The sequence below is a fragment of the Muntiacus reevesi genome, chromosome 7 (assembly GCF_963930625.1).
Source record: "Muntiacus reevesi chromosome 7, mMunRee1.1, whole genome shotgun sequence".
NCBI lineage: Eukaryota > Metazoa > Chordata > Mammalia > Artiodactyla > Cervidae > Muntiacus > Muntiacus reevesi.
In genome coordinates, this window is record NC_089255.1 from 37,132,203 (window position 1) to 37,151,145 (window position 18,943).

The 18,943-nt window shown below is 36.4% G+C and overlaps 1 protein-coding gene across 5 annotated transcripts in view; it reads left to right on the forward strand.

Annotated features, from left to right (window-relative positions):
- TMEM62 (transmembrane protein 62) overlaps nt 1-18,943 on the forward strand; it is a 34,386-nt gene that overhangs the window by 5,094 nt on the left and 10,349 nt on the right. For 2 of the 5 annotated variants that reach the window (XM_065940478.1, XM_065940480.1), the window contains 5 exons: nt 3,453-3,594; nt 6,334-6,458; nt 6,601-6,723; nt 10,916-11,071; nt 14,792-14,951. In XM_065940478.1, the coding sequence (XP_065796550.1) occupies nt 3,453-3,594; nt 6,334-6,458; nt 6,601-6,723; nt 10,916-11,071; nt 14,792-14,951 (706 nt within the window). The remainder of the gene's footprint in view (nt 1-3,452; nt 3,595-6,333; nt 6,459-6,600; nt 6,724-10,915; nt 11,072-14,791; nt 14,952-18,943) is intronic. The other 3 variants (XM_065940479.1, XM_065940482.1, XM_065940481.1) reach the window with 3 other exon arrangements.

The window sequence follows — 18,943 nt, forward strand, 5'->3', positions numbered from 1 at the left end:
CACAAAACCAATTTTCTAGTTTCAGTGTATTGGAATTCTTCTTTTGGCTGTAATTTCACTTTTTGTTCTTGTAGCTTTATTCTACATTGTTTCAGTAGCTTTGTTCTACATTGTCAATTAGTCAAGTAGGAAGTATTGAGTCTATCATTAGTTGGATAGTATGAGAGAAACAAATATGCCCTGTATCTTCAAGTGAGTCTAGCTAAGGTAGAAGAAAATTGTTTAGGAAGTGGTTAGAAAAGAACATGAAGGAATGGCTGATGAAATGCTAGATTATTTGTTACACTTAATTAGCACTATGAGAAATCAGAAAAGGCAGACATCAGCATAGGGTAGACATATAGCAGACTTTATTTTTCATTTTTGTTTTTCATTGAGATATAATTGACATATAACATTATGTAAGCTTAAGGTGTGCAGTGTGTTAGTGTGATTCATTTATATATTGCAATATGATTATCACATAAGGTTAGCTAATATCTCTATCACTTCACATAATTATTGTTTCTTTTTTGTGGAGTAAACAATTAAGATCTGGTCTGTTAACAACTTTGAAGTTTATAATACAGTATTTTAAAATTATAATTACTACACTGTACATTAGATCTATTTATCTACTAGTTGCAAGTTAGAAAAGACTTTGTGAAAGTAGTGAAAATTGTGTCCAGTCTTAAAACATGGGTAGCCTTTGGAGGAGTAAGAAATTCTGAGGGGGCTATATTTTAGGCAAAAGGATGAGTATAAACAGAGCTTTAAAAACTAGAATGAAGTTTTGAGTGCAGTAAGGAAACTGTTATCATCAGAATAAAGGTTCATTTCGAAGACTGATACAACATTGGATAGAGAGTGTAGAGCCAGTTCGTGGTGGTGTCAAGTGACAAGCATAGAAATTTAGATGTGATGGGTAATAATAGTTTATAATCCAGTATAGGTTCCTAAGGAGATTAGCAACATAGGAAAATAGTATTTTATAAAGGACAGATACATAACAAAATAGAGATAGGGATAAAAAGAAAAAGGGAGAGATTGGAGTTGTATAGACCAAGTAGAAAAATCCTGCAGTAGTCTAACCATCATAAGGAAAAGGTTGGAAGTGAGTAGAAAACCTGTCTGAACAAGGATCATGGATATGGGGACGGTGACATGAATTTGAGAATGTTAACTGGTAAACAGATAGAGTCACCATAACATGGAAGAGGGGGTTGTCCTCTTTTGTTAAAGTCGGAAAGGAGAAGGACAGAGATGAAAATCTCCCACTTCTTATTAACTGTTTGAATCTTTGATGGTGATTATGGGAATGGGCTTAAGAGACATTTTCAAAGAATTAACAGGATTTAGGGTCTGATTAGTAATTGGGAAAAGTCAAATTATTAATCACTTTAATGTTTCTTACCTTTATATTTTTGTTTCTAACCATTAAACTTTATCTGGATTTAATAAATGACACTTAGCTAGAGATACAGGCATTATGGAAATATCATATGAAAGGAAGGAAAAAAATGGAAGGAAAAAAATCTTGAGGTTAAATTGCAATCTCTAGAATGCCTCAGAGATGCCAAGATCCAGAATTCAAGGACTATTGTATATTTTAACCTCCGCTTTCAAATACCTGAATTTTATTTTAGATAGTTGGATTTTACTATGTCAAAAATGTAGGAAAGGAGACAATACATATGAGATTATAAGATCTTGAAGAATAACTGTGGAAAAAAAGGCAGGAAAAATATCAGTACAAATTTTAGTGAGGAAAATCCCTGAGATAGAAATTTTAAAAATATCAGGAAGAGAGGTAATAGAACCGATTGACTATTAATTGTAATATCTATGACAGTATATTTATGATATATTTGATAGTTGTTGCTTAAAAATAGCTTCCTGATGGCACATTAAATTTCAGAAGTTTATTTGTATTTCTTTCACATGTACTCTTAGGTAAAATATCATATAAGACACTCAGATATTTTTCTATAATGTTCTGACGTTTGAATAATAAAGATCTGCTCCAAATATTGGAGAATGAAATGGCAACCCACTGCAGTATCCTTGCCTAGAGAATCCCATGGACAGAGGGGCCTGGGGGCTGCTGTCCAAAGGGTCCCACAGAGTCAGACACGAGTGAAGCGACTTAGCATGCATGCATGCATTGGAGAAGGAAATGGCAACCCACTCCAGTATTCTTGCCTGGAGAGTCCCAGGGACAGAGGGGCCTTGTGGGCTGCCGTCTATGGGGTCGCAGAGTGGGGCACAACTGAAGCGACTTAGTAGCAGCAGCAGCAGCAACTCTAAATATAATCTCTACTTTCTTTCACATTTATTCAGCAAATACTCAGTGAGTGCCAAGCCTGTACACTTTGTTACCCATCCTTTCTCCTTGCTCTTCAGTCTCCATCTTATTGGACATCTGAATACTGTTGATACTTAAGGTGATTGGGACTTTCTTTACTGGATGTGAACCCTGTGTATGTTTTCAATATATTTTTCGAAACTGAAAAAAGATTTACTGATTCTGACTGAACATTTTTCTCCTGGCTCAATAACTTCTTCTTTGCAAGGCTTTATTGTGACTTAAGCCTTTGCACTCCTGTTTTAAGAACTCAACACTTTTGTATCTCACTATACCAAGAATTCTGCTAGGTACTTAGGAGGCCCTCACTACAATATTTTTTGACTTATCAGGTGGTGCTAGTGGTAAAGAACCCGCCTGCCAATGCAGGAGATGTAAGAAATGAGGGTTTGATCCCTGGGTTGGGAAGATCCCCTGGAGAAGGGAATGGCAACCCACTCCAGTATCTTTGCCTGGAGCATCCCACGGAGAGGGGAGCATGGCAGGCTACAGTCTGTTGGGTCTCAAAGAATTAGACACAACTGAAGCCACTTAGCACACACGCACTATAATTTTTAATGATTGATAAGTACCATTTCCTTGGATTCTGATTTATCTCTTTTAAAATGTTTAGTGGACTGCATAAGTTAGCCACCTACTTTTCTGCTTTGGTTGGTGACCTTGTGCTTGGTTACTGATGAATATGTTTATCTGTATCTTTCCCTGGAGGCTCAGAGGTTAAAGCGCCTGCCTGCAATGCGGGAGACCTGAGTTCGATCCCTGGGTCGGGAAGATTCCCTGGAGAAGGAAATGGCAACCCACTCCAGTATTCTTGCCTGGAGAATCCCATGGACAGAGGAGCCTGGTGGGCTATAGTCCATGTGGTTGCAATGAGTCGGACACGACTGAGTGACTTCACTTTCACTTTCACTTGGAGGAACTAGGAAAAAAAATTTAATTGTTTTATCCATTGTGAGTCTGGTATCTAGTTTTGTTTATTTCTCTGTCAGATCATGGAAATTTCCTTTATAAAGGGAGTAAAGATATAGTGTGATAGTAGGGTAGGAATTTAAACTCATTCTGTCTTCTTATGATTGCACTAAAGCTTTCTTGTCTTGTATTTTTTTAGGAAGTATTCTGCTGTACGGAGGGATGGCTCTTTTCATTATGTCTACAGTACTCCCTTTGGCAACTATTCTTTCATCTCTTTGGATGCCACCCTTAATCCAGGGCCTAAGAGACCTTTTAATTTCTTTGGAATTTTAGATCAGGTACAGTAAAAAATCCCACTTCCCTTTGCAGCTAACCTATTTTATTTTTTTCAGATACACGTGGCTCACTTAAAGTTATCCCAGGTAAACAAATTCTTATCTAGAAATGCTTGAGCAAAGTTCTACTGTGGTTTCAGGTATGGCTAGAAGAAATTATTGACTACTTCAACCCTATTATTGCTATCCCTGTTCTTGTCCCAAAACCTGGGAAAGGAATAACTCACATTTTATATCACGAAATTAAAAGGTACTTGCTTCTTGGAAGGAAAACTATGACAAACCTGCTGCTACTGCTGCTGCTAAGTCATTTCAGTCGTGTCCGACTCTGTGCGACCCCATAGACAGAAGCCCACCAGGCTCTCCCGTCCTTGGGATTCTCCAGGCAAGAACACTGGAGTGGGTTGCCATTTCCTTCTCCAATGCATGAAAGTGAAAAGTGAAAGGGAAGTTGCTCAGTTGTATCCAACACTTAGTGACCTCATGGACTGCAGCCTACCAGGCTCCTCTGTCCATGGGATTTTCCAGGCAAGAGTACTGGAGTGGGGTGCCATTGTCTTCTCCAATGACAAACCTAGACAGCATATTAAAAAGCAAAGACATTTCTTTGCTAGCAAAGGTCCATCTAGTCAAAGCTATGATTTTTCCAGTAGTCATATCATGTATAAATGTAAAAGTTGGATCATAAAGAAGGCTGAGCACAGAAGAATTGATGCTTTTGAATTGTGGTGCTGGAGATGACTCTTGAGAGTCCTTTAGATTGCAAGGAGATAAAACCAGTCAATCCTGAAGGAAATCAACCCTGAATATTCATTGGAAGGACTGATGCAGAAATTGAAGCTTCAGTATTTTGGCTACCTAGTGTGAAGAGCCAACTCATTGGAGAAGATGCCAATGCTGAGAAAGATTGAAGGCAAGAGGAGAAGTGGGCACCAGAGATTAATATGGTTACATAGCATCAATGTCTTGATGGACATGAATTTGAGCAAACTCTGGGAGACAGTGAAGAATAGAGGAGCCTGGTGGGCTGCAGTCCATGGGGCTGCAAAGAGTTGGACATGACTTAATGACTGAACAACAACAGTAACATTTATTGAATAGGTACTAAGTAGAGCATGCACTTTGCAAGGTGCAGGCCATACAGCTTTGTTTATAATATGGCATATTCCTATATCCCCACAGTTGCCATTTCTAACTAATGGTCTATGTTTTTGTTTTTGCTTTTTTTTTTTTTGGTAAGAGGAGGGCAACTGTTGAAATAAATATGTTTCTTTTAAAGTATCTTTTGTAAGCTTGGTTAAAATTGTTGCTGGGTTGAAACTGTATGGAGTCACATCTGAGTACCTCTAATTATGTCTTGGTACAGCAAATGCCAACTCATTAATGATTATGTGCATGTATGTAAGACATATGTGCCCATATGCAAGGGTGATAAGATCAAGTCCTTGGCCTCTTAGAATATTTGATCTACTGTTGGGCTTAAGACCTGTGTAGAAATAACTATAGTGAAAAGCAGAATTGTTAAATGCTGAAAGATGAAAAGTGGTATGAGGGTTCAAAGGAACTTGAACAAAATATTATTAAATGCATTGTGTTTATTAGCCATTTTATTAAATGAAAGTGTATTTTGTTGACTATTTACTGAGTGTCTTTAGACAGTTTAGAGTTGATTAGCTTATTATTTTAAAGCCTACCCCTTAGAAAAGTGTTTTTTAAGGTATGATTCGATAATCTGCATGAAAAACAGCTATTTTGTAAAATGCAGATTCTCAAACTTTGTCCAAGGCTTACCAAATTAGAAAACCTGAAGGTAGGACCGAGGAATTCATTGCTATAAGCACTTCACAGGTAATATTAATGTAAATTTATATATATACAAGTTATTTCAGAAGTTATCTTTATAAGTGATGATTTATATAGAATAAACGCACTCATTTTGAATATTTGAAGGGTTTTGGCAAGTATATGTACATATAACTCACTACAATCAAAAGAGAACATTCCATTACTATATAAAATTCTGTTGTGTTGTTGATCTTCACCTGCAGTTCTGGGGAACAACTGATTGGTTTTCTGTCAGTATAGATTAGTGCTGTTTGTTCTAGAATTTTACATAAATGAAATCATACAGTATGTACTCTTGTGTCTGGCTTCTTTTGCTTAATATATCTCTAAGATTCATCCATATTACTGTGTGTGTGCTTTTTTATTGCTGAGTAGTATTCCATTTTACACATATGGATATACTGCAATTTTTTGATGGTTTCTAATTTTTGTCTATTATGAGTAGAATATTGTGAACATTCTGGTACAAAGCTTCCTTTGAATATATGTACATCTTATTTTATAAACTTAGTTTTGATATCCTCTTTATTTATTACATTGTGGTATACAGGGCTGAGAAGATTAGTGGTTCTTTTTTATTTCTACGAAGAAATTTAGAAGTAAAGAAAGAAATTTATGTAATTTAAAGATTATTCTTTATTTCTGTTTCCTTATCTGTCAAATGGGAATAATCCCTGTCCTAGTTAGCACAGACTTATTTTTAGGATCAAATGAATTATAACATATGTTTAAACAGCTTGAAACTTACAGAGGTCCATACAGGTCATTGATTAGTAAAGTTTAAGGCTTAGACATAATATACTTATTATAAAACCTCAAGGGAGTTGTATAATCCATTGACATTAGATTTCAGCCTGAGCCCTAATTAAAGCTCCTCCTATTCTTCTCTGATTTCAGAAACGGATGGAGGAGCTTTTGTTACTGGCCAAGGAAAGCCGTTGGAGCAACCACAGTATTTGGTTTGGACACTATACAACATCCACTGTCCTTTCTCCATCACCAGGACTTCGGTCAATAATGAGGTGAGACAGGCTTCCAAAATCAAGATTGTTTTTAATTCTTTTATGTTTTCTACCTATTTTGTTTTTCTAAAGAGGAATTTTTATTAACTTGGCATCACAAGCTATCATTGTTCATTTATTTTATTTGCTTTTTATTGGTTAGTTCGGCTACAGCTTATTTGTGTGGGCATCTTCATACCCTTGGTGGACTCATGCCTGTTTTGCACACTCGTCACTTCCAGGGCACTTTGGAACTTGAGCTAGGAGACTGGAAGGATAACAGAAGGTAAGGGAACTACCCCACAAAATAAAACTTACACATGTGAGTTTTGCTAAAGCAATAATAGTTTTCTGATCACTACCATGAGTGATCCCAGTTAAGGAAAAACTTGTGATATCTCTCTGTTTTTGAAGGGAAATATGTATCTGGCAGTCTTTATCCTTATGCAGAAACCTTGTTGCAGCAGTTATGTTTGCATTGCTGTGTTACATTGGAGTTTCAAATGCATCCTCTAGGAAATAGTTTTCAAACTGTAGTGTACACAAGCTCTTAGAGAGCTTATGAAAAATAAAGATTACCAGGCCCTCACTCTGGAGATTTTGGCTGTGTTGGTCTGGGTTAGGACACAAGAAACTACATTTTTTAAAAAGTCTACCAGGTGCTCAAGAGACTATACTTTGAGAAATATTAGGGCGAGAAATATGTCATATCTTTCCCTAAATTTTGTATTTGTCTTTCTAATTATTGCTGCAATATATTAGTGATTTAAGTTCTTCAAATAGATTAAAGTTGGTTTTTATTAAGGTTAAAGCCTTTTAAAAATTATTATTAAGCATTTTTTAAAATTATAGTATAGTTGATGTACACTATTGTATAGGTTACAGGTATACCATATAGTGATTCACGGTTTTTAAAGGTTATACTCTATTATTATTATAAAATATTGGCCATATTCCCTGTGTTGCACAATATCCCAGTAGCTTACTTTATATGTAATAGTTTGTACCTTTTAACCCCTTGCTTCTATCTTGCTCCTCCTTTCTTCCCTTTCCCCAGTGGTAGCCACTAGTTTATTCTCTTTAAGTCTGTTTCTTTTTCACTATATTCCCTAGTTTGTTGTAGTTTTTAGATTCCACATATAAGTGATCTTGTACAATATTTGTCTTTCTCTGTCTGATTTATTCACTTAGCATACTACCCTCCAAGTCTGTCATTGTTACAAATAGCAAAATTCCATTCTTTTTTATGGCTGAGTATTATTCCACTGTATATCTACCATATCTTTATCCATTTTTATGTTGATGGACACTTGGGTTGCTTCTGTATATTGGCAGTTGTAAATAATTCTGCCATGAACATTGGGGTGTATGTATCTTTTCAAATTGGATATGTACCCAGGAGTGGACGTGCTGGATCATATGGTAGTTCTAGGGTTAAAGTGTTTTGAAGAGAAAACATAACTTATTTATCAAAAGCATATAGTATAGTTGAATATATATTTATTGAGAAGAATGCAGTATATATTTGAGAATAACTACTTAAGTGCAACTATAAGTATGAATAACTACCATCTCATTGTTTTATATCAATTGCTATTTAACTTTGTTAAACCCAGTGCTATGAAGATATTAGATACTCAGTAAATATTTGTTAAGCTGAATGTTATCTTGCTATTTTTAACTACAGTTGACCTTTAAACAACACAGTCTGAATTGTGCAGGTTCCATCACTTCATGGGAAATAGATGGGGAGACAGTGGAAACAGTGTCAGACTTTATTTTTTTGGGCTCCCAAATCACTGCAGATGGTGATTGCAGCCATGAAATTAAAAGACGGTTACTCCTTGGAAGGAAAGTTACGACCAACCTAGACAGCATGTTAAAAAGCAGAGACATTACTTTGCCAACAAAGGTGCATCTAGTCAAGGCTATGGTTTTTCCAGTGGTCATGTATGGATGTGAGAGTTGGACTATGAAGAAAGCTGAGCACCGAAAAATTGATGCTTTTGAACTGTGCTGTTGGAGAAGACTCTTGAGAGTCCCTTGGACTGCAAGGAGATCCAACCAGTCCATCCTAAAGGAGATCAGTCCTGGGTGTTTGTTGGAAGGACTGATGCTGAAACTGAAACTTCAATACTTTGGCCACCTCATGCGAAGAGTTGACTCATTGGAAAAGACCCTGATGCTGGGAGGGATTGGGGGCAGGAGGAGAAGGGGACGACAGAGGATGAGATGGCTGGATGGCATCACTGACTTGATGGACATGTGTTTGAGTAAACTCCGGGAGTTGGTGATGGACAGGGAGGCCTGGTGTGCTGCGATTCACGGGGTCGCAAAGAGTCGGACACGACTGAGCGACTGAACTGAACTGAACGTATACTCAGATTTTTTTCACAAAGTACTTACTACAGTACCTCACAATCCATGGTTAGTTGAGTCCATGGAAGCAGAACCAAGGTTATGGTGTCTGACTGGGAAGTCATACTCAAGATTTTCGACTGCTTGAGTGTTGGTGCCCCTAGCCCCTGCATTGTTCAAGGGTCAACTGTACTTCCGTTGGGCTTCCCTCATGGCTCAGCTGGTAAAGAATTCGCCTGCAATGTGGGAGACCTGGGTTCGATCCCTGACTTGGGAAGATTCCCTGGAGAAGGGAAAGGCTACCCACTCCAGTATTCCTGCCTGGAGAATTCCATGGACTCTGTAGTCTATGGGGTCGCAAAGAGTTGGGACACGACTGAGCGACTTTCAATTCACTGTTAATTAAAAAGCAGTTTTATATTTTGGAAAGTACTTATTCATTTCAGTTGGCATTTCTAGAAACTGTGTAACAGTTAAGCTTGCAGCCCCTAATTAGTTGGCAGCTGTAATTACTTTGAACTAAGACCTGCCTGTTCACGATGGTGAGGCTGTGGGCTGGACTAGAATTGCTTTTTACAAGGTAGCCTTCCTAAACCTTGTTCAACTTCTTGATTTCTTATATATGCTACAGTTACAAGTTAAGTCATGTTAATTATGAAACCATTTCCTTTCTTTCACTTCCCACCTGCTCTCCTGTGTTCCACCCTAGGGTTTTATCTAGAGTTTGTCTTACTGAGAGAAACCAACTTTTATCTGCCCTTATAAATTTTTAAATTTTATTATGTATTGTTTAGTCACTCAGTCGTATCGGACTCTTTGTGACCCCATAGGCTGCAGCACGCCAGGCTTCCCTGTCTTTCACCATCTCCTGGAACTTGCTCAAATTCTTGTCTATTGACTCAGTGATGCCATCCAGCCGTCTTGCCCTAATATTATGTATTAGCACAATAGAAGAGTTTTTTTTTTTTTTTTTTTCCCAGCTTCACTGTGTTGCCTGTGGGATCCTAGTTTCCCAACTAGGGACTGAACCTCCGCCCTCAGCAAAAGAAAGTGCAGTCTTAGCCATTGGACTGCTAGGAAATTCCCTAGAAGAGTTTTTAAAAACAGTTAGTATATTGGTAATAATAGACTAGGCTTTGTTGTGTATGCAAATAAATCTAGAAATATCAGTGGCTTAACCCAACAGATGTTTAGTTTTTTTTTTTTTTTTTTCATTTTTGTAAACTCATACTGGGAGTATGACTTATAGTATGAGTCGGGGAAACTTGCAGCCACAGGGTCACTCTGGGATTCAGACTTCCTCCATCTTATAACGTGACTATTTCAACACCTCACTTCCAGGCAGGGAAGAGAGCATGGAGAACTCATACCCACTCTTAAGTACTTTGGACCAGAAGTGTGATCTATGTCACTTCTGTTCACAGCCCATTGGCCAGAACTAGTCACATGGTCCCAACCTAATACCAGGGAGACTGGGAAATGCAGGGGAGCACGTGGAATATTTGGTGAGCACTATTGTTTCTGCCATAGCGAATCATTTTTCTCCTCAGTTTTAAAAGTTAGAAAATACAACACTTTGCTTACTCTTTAATGAATAATACCTTTCAATGTGCATTTAGAAAATCAAAACCACTTAACTTTTTCTATTTTGTTTGAAATTATAGAAATAAATGATTTAAAGAAGAATTAAGCGTTTCTAATTGTGCTTATTTTAATATTTTATGTAGCATTGTTGATAGGATAAAGAATGTTAGATGTTAGGCTTATGATGAATATTTTAGGTTCAAAGTAGTCTTAAAGTATAGAAATCAAATGATTTAATTCAATAAATATTTATTTAAAAATTAAGAGTACATGCTATACACCAGGCATGATTTTAGGACATAGTGAAAATTCATTGTTTCAGTCAGATCCCAGTTGTTGTGACAAATGTCACAAATGACAAAATGTAAAAGTGAAAGGTACAAGGAAAGAAAGAGGAACAATATTATTTACTCCGCATTCCAGTAAATAATCTCAGGAAGTATAATTTTATATTTCTGCCTTTGTTCTGGTTTTATCCTTCAGTCCCTCTTAAAATATGAAATGACTGAATTACCTCATTGTTCTCTGGTCTCTAGGTACCGGATCTTTGCTTTTGATCATGACCTCTTTAGCTTTGCAGATTTGATCTTTGGCGAGTGGCCTGTGATTCTTATCACTAATCCTAAGTCACTCCTGTATAGTTCTGCTAAACATGAACCACTAGAGAGACTCCTTCACTCAACACACATCAGGTATGTAGCAGTTTTTCAGAATTTACTTTTAGTTTTAAGTTATTGATAGAGAATAAGTCACTGTGATTACATTCTCATATGAAAGTTATGAGATGCCCCACTTTAGTTTTGTCAACAATCTAAACATTATATACATAGCTTACTGTTTCATTCCCATTCAGTTAAAAAATACATAGTTTTTAAGCTGCTGAAATTAGAAAAAAATTAAAAAACCCACAATCCTACCACTATTGTTTCTTTTATTCCAGCTTCTGTTATATGCATGTTTTACATTGCCATAATCATAATGTATCTATTCATTTGTATCCCACTTTAACAAATTTATATCATATATCAGAAATATATATTTAAAAATTTTTCTACATAGCCTTTCAAAAAAGCAAAAACTATAAACCTTATGGAGTTGAAAATTCATTTGGCCTATGAATTTGACAGTATATGTCAATGGAATCTTTTTCTTTTTTAATTTTTTCTGGCTCTGCTGTGCAGCATGGGGGATCCTGGTTCCCCAACCAGGGATTGAACCTATGTCCCTTGCAGTGAAAGCATGGAGTCTTAACCACTGGATGTCCAGGGATGTCCCAACTTATTATTTTTTTTCCAACTTATTTTTTATTGAAGTATAGTTGAATTACAATGTTGTGTCAATTACTCTTATATAGCAAAGTGATTCAGTTACATATTTATATACATTCTTTTTCATTTTCTTTTCCATTATGGTTTATCATAAGATATTGAATATAGTTTCCTGTGCTATACAGTAGGACCTTGTTGTTTCTCTAGTCTATATATACCAGTCCAACCCTCTCCCACTGCCCTCCCCCTTGGCATTCTATCTCTATGTCCCTGATTCTGTTTCTATTTCATAGATAGGTTCATTTGTGTCATGTTTTAGATTCCACGTATAAGTGATGTCATAGAGTGTTTGCCTTTCTCTTTCTGACTTACTTCACTTACTATGATAATCTCTAGTTGCATCCATGTTCCTGAAAATAGCATTATTTTGTTCTTTTTTTGGCTGGGTAGTATTAAATAGAATCTTAATGAAACATTACCGTTCCTTTTGGAAAGAGACTTATAACCTTTTGCAAACATAAGGGCACTTGTTTTAATATAGTTTTTAAAATTTTATTTTGAAAAGTAGCATGACATAACTTTTGGAAAATAGGATAATGGGATTATATGTGTATTCCTGTCCCATCCCCCATCCCCTAATAGGACTACTGTTAACATGAGTTTTATTTTTCAGGCATTCTCTTTCAGGCATGTATTTACATAGTCATAATCATAGGGTACAGTGTATTCTAATTCCTACCTTTTTTCTGTCAACAGAGAGAATGGATCATAGTATATATAACTATTTTCCTATCTTGGTGAACTTTTAGATTTTCTTCTAATTTGAGGATGAACATCTGATGCATATAGATTCTTCCTTCATTTGAATGATTGCTTTAGATAGAGTTCTAGAAATGCGATTCTAGCTGAAATAGTTTGAATTCCTTTGTGACTGCTGATAAAGGTTTTCTAACTACTTTAGCTTTTTGCACCTAAAATCATTACTCTTTTTAAAAAAAAATGTGGTAAAATATACATAAAATTTACCATGTTAGCCATTTTTAGTGTACAGTGCTTTCATATTGTTATAGAGCCATCACCACCATTTGTTTTATCTTCCAGAACTGTAACTTTGTACCCATTCAACACTAACTCCCTATTCTCCCTCCCCCCAGCCCCCAGGAACCATTATTCTACTTTCCGTCTCTATGGACTTGACTACTTTGGGTACCTCATATAGGAGAATCATCTATCTGTCCTTTGGTGACTGGTTTCTTTCATTTAGTGTAATGTCTTCACCCATTTTTTTTTTTTTTTTTTTTTACAGATTTATTTGTTTATTTTTGGTTGCACTGGGTCTTCATTGCTGCACAGGCTTTCTCTAGTTGCAGCGAGCTGGGCCCACCCTATCGTTGGTGATGTGCAGGTTTCTCATTACAGTGGCTTCTCTTGTTGTGGAGCACAAGCTCTAGATGCACAGGCTTCAGTAGTTATGGCTTACAAGGTCTAGAGCACGGGCTTAGTAGTTGTGTACAGGCTTAGTTGCTCTGAGGCATGAGGAATGTTCCCAGACCAGGGATTGAACCCATGTCCCCTGCATTGGGAGGCAGATTCTTATCCACTGTGCCACCAAGGAATTCTGTCTTCACCAATTTTGATGCATGTGTCAGAATCTTCTTCCTTTTTAAGGCTGAATATTATTTCATTGCACGTATATACCATATTTTGTTTATCCATTCATCTGTTTAGGTGGCTTAGTTGGCAAAGATTGCACCAGCAGTGCAGGAGACCTAGGTTCGATCCCTGGATCGGGAAGATCCCCTGGAGAAAGAAATGGCAACCCACTCCAGTATTCTTGCCCAGAGAGTCCCAAGGACAGAGGGGCCTGGTGGGCTATAGCCCATGGGGTTGCGAAAGAGTTGGACATGACTGAGCGACTAAACCTGCCAGCCTATTCATTTGTTGATAGACACTTTTGCTTCCACCTTTTCACTATTGTGAATAATGCTATGAACATGTGTATAAATATATGTGTTCCTGTCACTGCTTTCAGTTCTTTTGGGTATATATTCAGAAGTGGAATTGCTGGGTCATATGGTAATTCTATGTTTAATTTTTTGAGAAACTGCCATACTGTTTTCCATAGTGGCTGTGTCATTTCACATTCTCACCAGTAGTGTACAAGGAACCTGATTATTTTTTAAAGCAGGTACTAATTTATAGTGTTACCGAGAAATAGTAGTGCAAATTTCACAGAACTCTTATCATTATTGGATACTGTACTTTTAAAAATATTTCCTCATTATTCTGGAAAAAAGGGTACCAAGCTCTTTTAATTTCTTTCTTTTGATTACTAGGTAAGTGGAACATATATCTCTCGGTTATGTTTCTTGATAGGAGCTGGATATGAGATTTAGATTTAGAATAGTTTCTAATTTCTCACCTTTTCAGGTTTGCTGAGTTTTACAACTCCAGAAGCCACTGCTTAAAAAGAAATCAGATCATATGAATAGTGTCGTATGAACAGTTGCAGAGTGTAATGGTCTATTTTACAGTTGCCCTTCGGTATCTCCGGGAGATTGGTTCCAGGATCCCCTGCAAATACCAGAGTCTTCAGATGCTCAAGTCTCTTATGTAACGTGGTGTAGTATTTGCCTATAACCTATGCTTCAAATCTTACCTAGATTACCTGTGGGCTTTTCTGGTGGCTCAGTGGTAAAGAATCTGCCTGCAATGCTGGAGATGTGTGTTCGATCCTTGGGTTGGGAAGATCACCTGGAGAAGGAAATGGCAATCCACTCCAGTATTCTTGCCTGGGAAATCCCATGGACAGAGGATCTGCTGGGCTATATTCCATGGGGTTGCAAAAGAGTTGGATACAACTTAGTGACTGAATAACAACAGATTACTTAATACCTAATACAAGTTAACTTCTGTGTAAATAGTTGCTGGTGCATGGCAAATACAAGTTTTGTGAAATTTTTCTTTTTTGAATATTTTCAATCCATGGTTGGTTGAATCCACAGGTTCCACATCTCAGGAACCTGAAGATCAACCGATGGAAGGTTTACTGTACTCACATCTTTTCAGGTTATAACAGGGTTATTCTTCTTTATAGAAACAATGGCAAATACCTAAAACCATGCATTTATGCTTTCATTTTAGAGTCTTGGCCTTTTCCTTATCCTCCATTACTTCAGTTGCAGTTAAGATTGATGGAGTTCATTTAGGGCAAGCTAGTCATTTGTCTGGTCCTATTTTCATACTAAAGTGGAACCCAAGAAACTACAGTAATAAGACACATAACATAGAAGTAATCGTTCAGGTAAGTTAGTAATTTTCAACTTGATATGTAAATGATTAGTAACCACATTGAACTTTGATTTTTTTTTTTTGGTCAGTTGATTAAGATGAAACTAAGTAAAAAATTTTGAATACACTGGATTTAATATGTTCTGAACACAGACACTCAGGAGCAATTCTGCTGTTAGGCTGAACATTGGGCAGAGAACATGAGTGTGCAACTACCAACTACAGTTCCTTCTTTTTTAATCCCAGGGAATCATTCTTTTGCTTTCTTCCAACTTTGGCCAGAATTTCCCCAATATACCTAAAGATAATAGGATAAGTCAGAAAACATGTATTTATGTGTCCACACCTTTGATTGCTGTCTCCAAGTATAGGAAAATTGTGTTTACTATTTTGAAAGCCTAGGATAGATAATTTTCAAGGCATCAAACAGATTTTTTGTTTGGGGAGTGGGCACTGAAAGTGTATGCAGTGACTGCCTGCCTATCCCTTTTCTGATTCAGCTTGTGGAGCATTTAATTCAGCAGACCTGCCAGAGTAGAAAGTGATCATCATTACCAAAATAGAACAGTTTTATCAATACACTGAAACATGTTACGTGATAGACTGTGCTAAAAAATTAGTTTCTGGAAAAAAAACCCTGTCCATCTCTACCACACTATGGTTTGATGACAGTTTTAAGCTAATCTTTTAATGTTAAGTCTTAGTTTGAAGGTTGCCAAGTAATCCTTCAGAAAACACATGTAATTATTGTCATCTTTTTAATATGTGTGTCACAGAGAAGGATTTTGAGCAGGAAGGAGCTGTTTACTGAGCTTCTTCTAAGGAGATGCCAGACACTTAGAATTTTTTTTTTTTTTTTACTAAATCCATGTAACAATCTTCCATGATTTAAGTTTTATCCCCTGTTCATAGATGAGGAAACAGGAGAAGGCACTTTGCAGTGCCACCCATCTGCTTAGAAGGAAGAAGAAACTCATGGGTAGGAAGTAGAAGGAGGGATGCTCTCCTTAATGTCTTTCATATTAGAAGTTGGCTTATTTTAAAACAACTTGAAGATATAAGTACACGTAGAATAAATTGTCCCCTATCTTTACAGTCATGGGGAACAAGTGAGAGCAACCATAGGAGACCTGCTCCTTGTAGGAAGGTGGAACACCCAAATCTTTGGATTGCTTGTTTTTTAAAGAAGAAACCATAGTTCACATTCCTCAAAACATTTCTGCCTGCTTAGTTGAATCCTTAGTAAAAATGTGAAATAACATATTTTTATATGTTTCGTATTTCTTACATTTTTGAGATGTAATTTATATTTAAAACCCCATATATTTAAGAGTACAGTTTGGTGAGTTTTGACTTTCTTACACATCCTTGAAACCATTACTACAAAAATCAATTCCATCTGTCTCCCTCAAAAGTCTTCTTATACCCTTTTGCAACTGCTTTCCTTCCATCCCCACTTAAGGCAACCACTGATCTGTTTTCTGTCTATATGAATATAATTCCAAGAAATTAGTCTACTGAATACTAAAATAGGGAACCTAGTCCCCTTATTCATCAATGAGAAAATTGTGTCCTTTTAAATACAGTTTACCATAGATAAATCTAAGAGAAAAATTCATGGGAGATGACACTGATTTATTTTATCTATGCATGATTTATTGAATATCTGTGCATTTCCAGGAAACCTAGTACCAACTAGACCTTTCAATCAGTTCTCAGTGTGGTTCCTGAAGTAGTAGCGTCAGCATCACCTGGAAACTCATTAGAAGTCCCATCCCAAACCTATGAATCAGAAACTCTGGAGACGGAAGCTAACCCTATGTTTTGACAATCCCTCCAGGTGACTCTGATGTGCACTAAAGTTTGAGAACCAGAATGTAAGATTATTGTGCCTGCTTTGCTAATTTAAAGAGTGAACTCTAGAAATCTCTATATCTCAAAGAGAATCTCTGCATTAAAATAAAAACTTTAAAAAAACCCCAAGAATATGTAATTCAGAGTAAGAACATTTGAGAAATAAAAGTTTGATAAACACCAGTGCAAGTTCTTTTTGCTATTTTAAAACTTTTCATGATAGGGAATTTTTAAAATAAATGAAAGAGATAATACTATAATGAATTCCCAACTTTAATGAATCGCCCAACTTTAAAGATTATCAACTCATTAACAGTCTTGTTTCATCTATACCCCATCTACTTCTCCCTGTACCACAAAGTTATTTCATCTATGTAAATATTAATATGACAGTATGTATCACTAAAAGATAACTATTTTAAGAAAGTAATGATAATACCATATCACACCTGAAAAATTAACACTTATACCTTAATTTCAAACTATTCAGCTAATGTTCCAGTTTTCCCATTTTGTCATTTATATTGCATTTGGTTGGTTCATATCAGAATTCAGGCCAGGCTCAAATATTGCATTTAGCTGATTTGTCTTTTCAGTTTCGTAATCTGTAGGTTCCCTTTCCATCGTCCTTCTTTTTTCCCGCTTGCAATTTGTTTGTTTTGGAAACTGGGCCTTTTATCCTGTAGCGTTTCTGTATTCTGGATTTTTGGTGTTTGTATCCATGTGGTATTATGTAGTATGATTTTCCACCCCCTCTAGTTTCTATAACTGGTAGGTAGATTTTAAGGTTTGATTATATTTGAGTCTCTGTTTTTTGGCAGGAATACTTCCTTTGGTGTTTTATGCTTTTATCAGAAGCCTATAATATCTGGTTGTCTCTCTTTTAAAAATATTAAAATTGATCACTGTATGTAGATATTGTTGACCCTACACAGTGGTGTGCTGGTAAATGTTTAACCACTAACTTGGGGCATGTTTGAAGGGAGGAACTTGATTTATACCAATTTCCATACTATAAATATTCCTCCTATAGCTGGTTTTAAGCTACCAACACATTAGCTGGTCTGCAAAGTTCCTGAACATGTAGCAATCGGCCCTTGTCAGACAAGCCAGTGCCAGCACAATGCTGGCGTGTCCTCCATTCATTATGAAGTACCCAACCAGCTTTTCACTGTGGGAATTCTAGCATGTACTGATAGTCTGAGACTAGATACATTATTTCATTGGCGTTATAAACTGGTGATATTCAAATTGCCAGTCTTAATTATATGAGTATTAATTAGAAGAGTCCCATAGAGAAAAAATCTGCCTCACCTAATTTGATACCCAGATACAGAGTTCATACAGGAAAGGCAGGAAAAGGCTTCATTCATCCTCCACCTTCCATTTTCTAAACCTGTTTTCAGAATAATGAGTTCTTTACCATCTGCTAAAGGTAACCAAATGAGTCTTTTAGTATCATTATGAATTCATAGTTTAAAAAAACATGGTATGTTTCACTCCATTGCATTTATTCTTTTTGATGCTCAATTGTCCCACCTTTGGCTAGTAGGAGCCTCTCTAAGTTGGGCACTAAGTCCTCTGATACAATCCTAATAGTCCTTGTTAAGTTTTCTTGCTTTCTGGTACAAAGATGTTCCAAGCCCTTGTGCATTTCTTACTCAAGAATTGGAATCAGCTGTTTCTCTAAAGAGCATTGGTTTCTTGTAGTGGGGAATTTTATTTTGAGACCAAAATCTGGGCACTAACTCAGCTAGCTCATTACTGTTTTTAGGTCTTTTCAATAAACAAAGGGAAATACAGATTTTTTTTTTTTTAAAGATTACTTTGTGATACACACTGATATTTCCAATTCAAATCTGGAATTACAAAGTTTAAAAGAAATTTTATTTAAAATGCTCATATGTTCACCTGAAACTACCACAACATTGTTAATCAGCTATGCCCCAGTACAAAAGAAAAAGTTTAAATTAAAAAAAAAATAAGTACAAAGATACTCTGAAAAAAAAATCAAGTTCTCATAGGAAGACTCAAAAATAAGTGAAAAAAGGTGTCACTTATTCTGAGATAACTGACGAAAATGATTGGAAACTTAATATTGGAACATTGTACATATTTGTACATGAGGGTTGCTTCCCTATTGTGCTTATT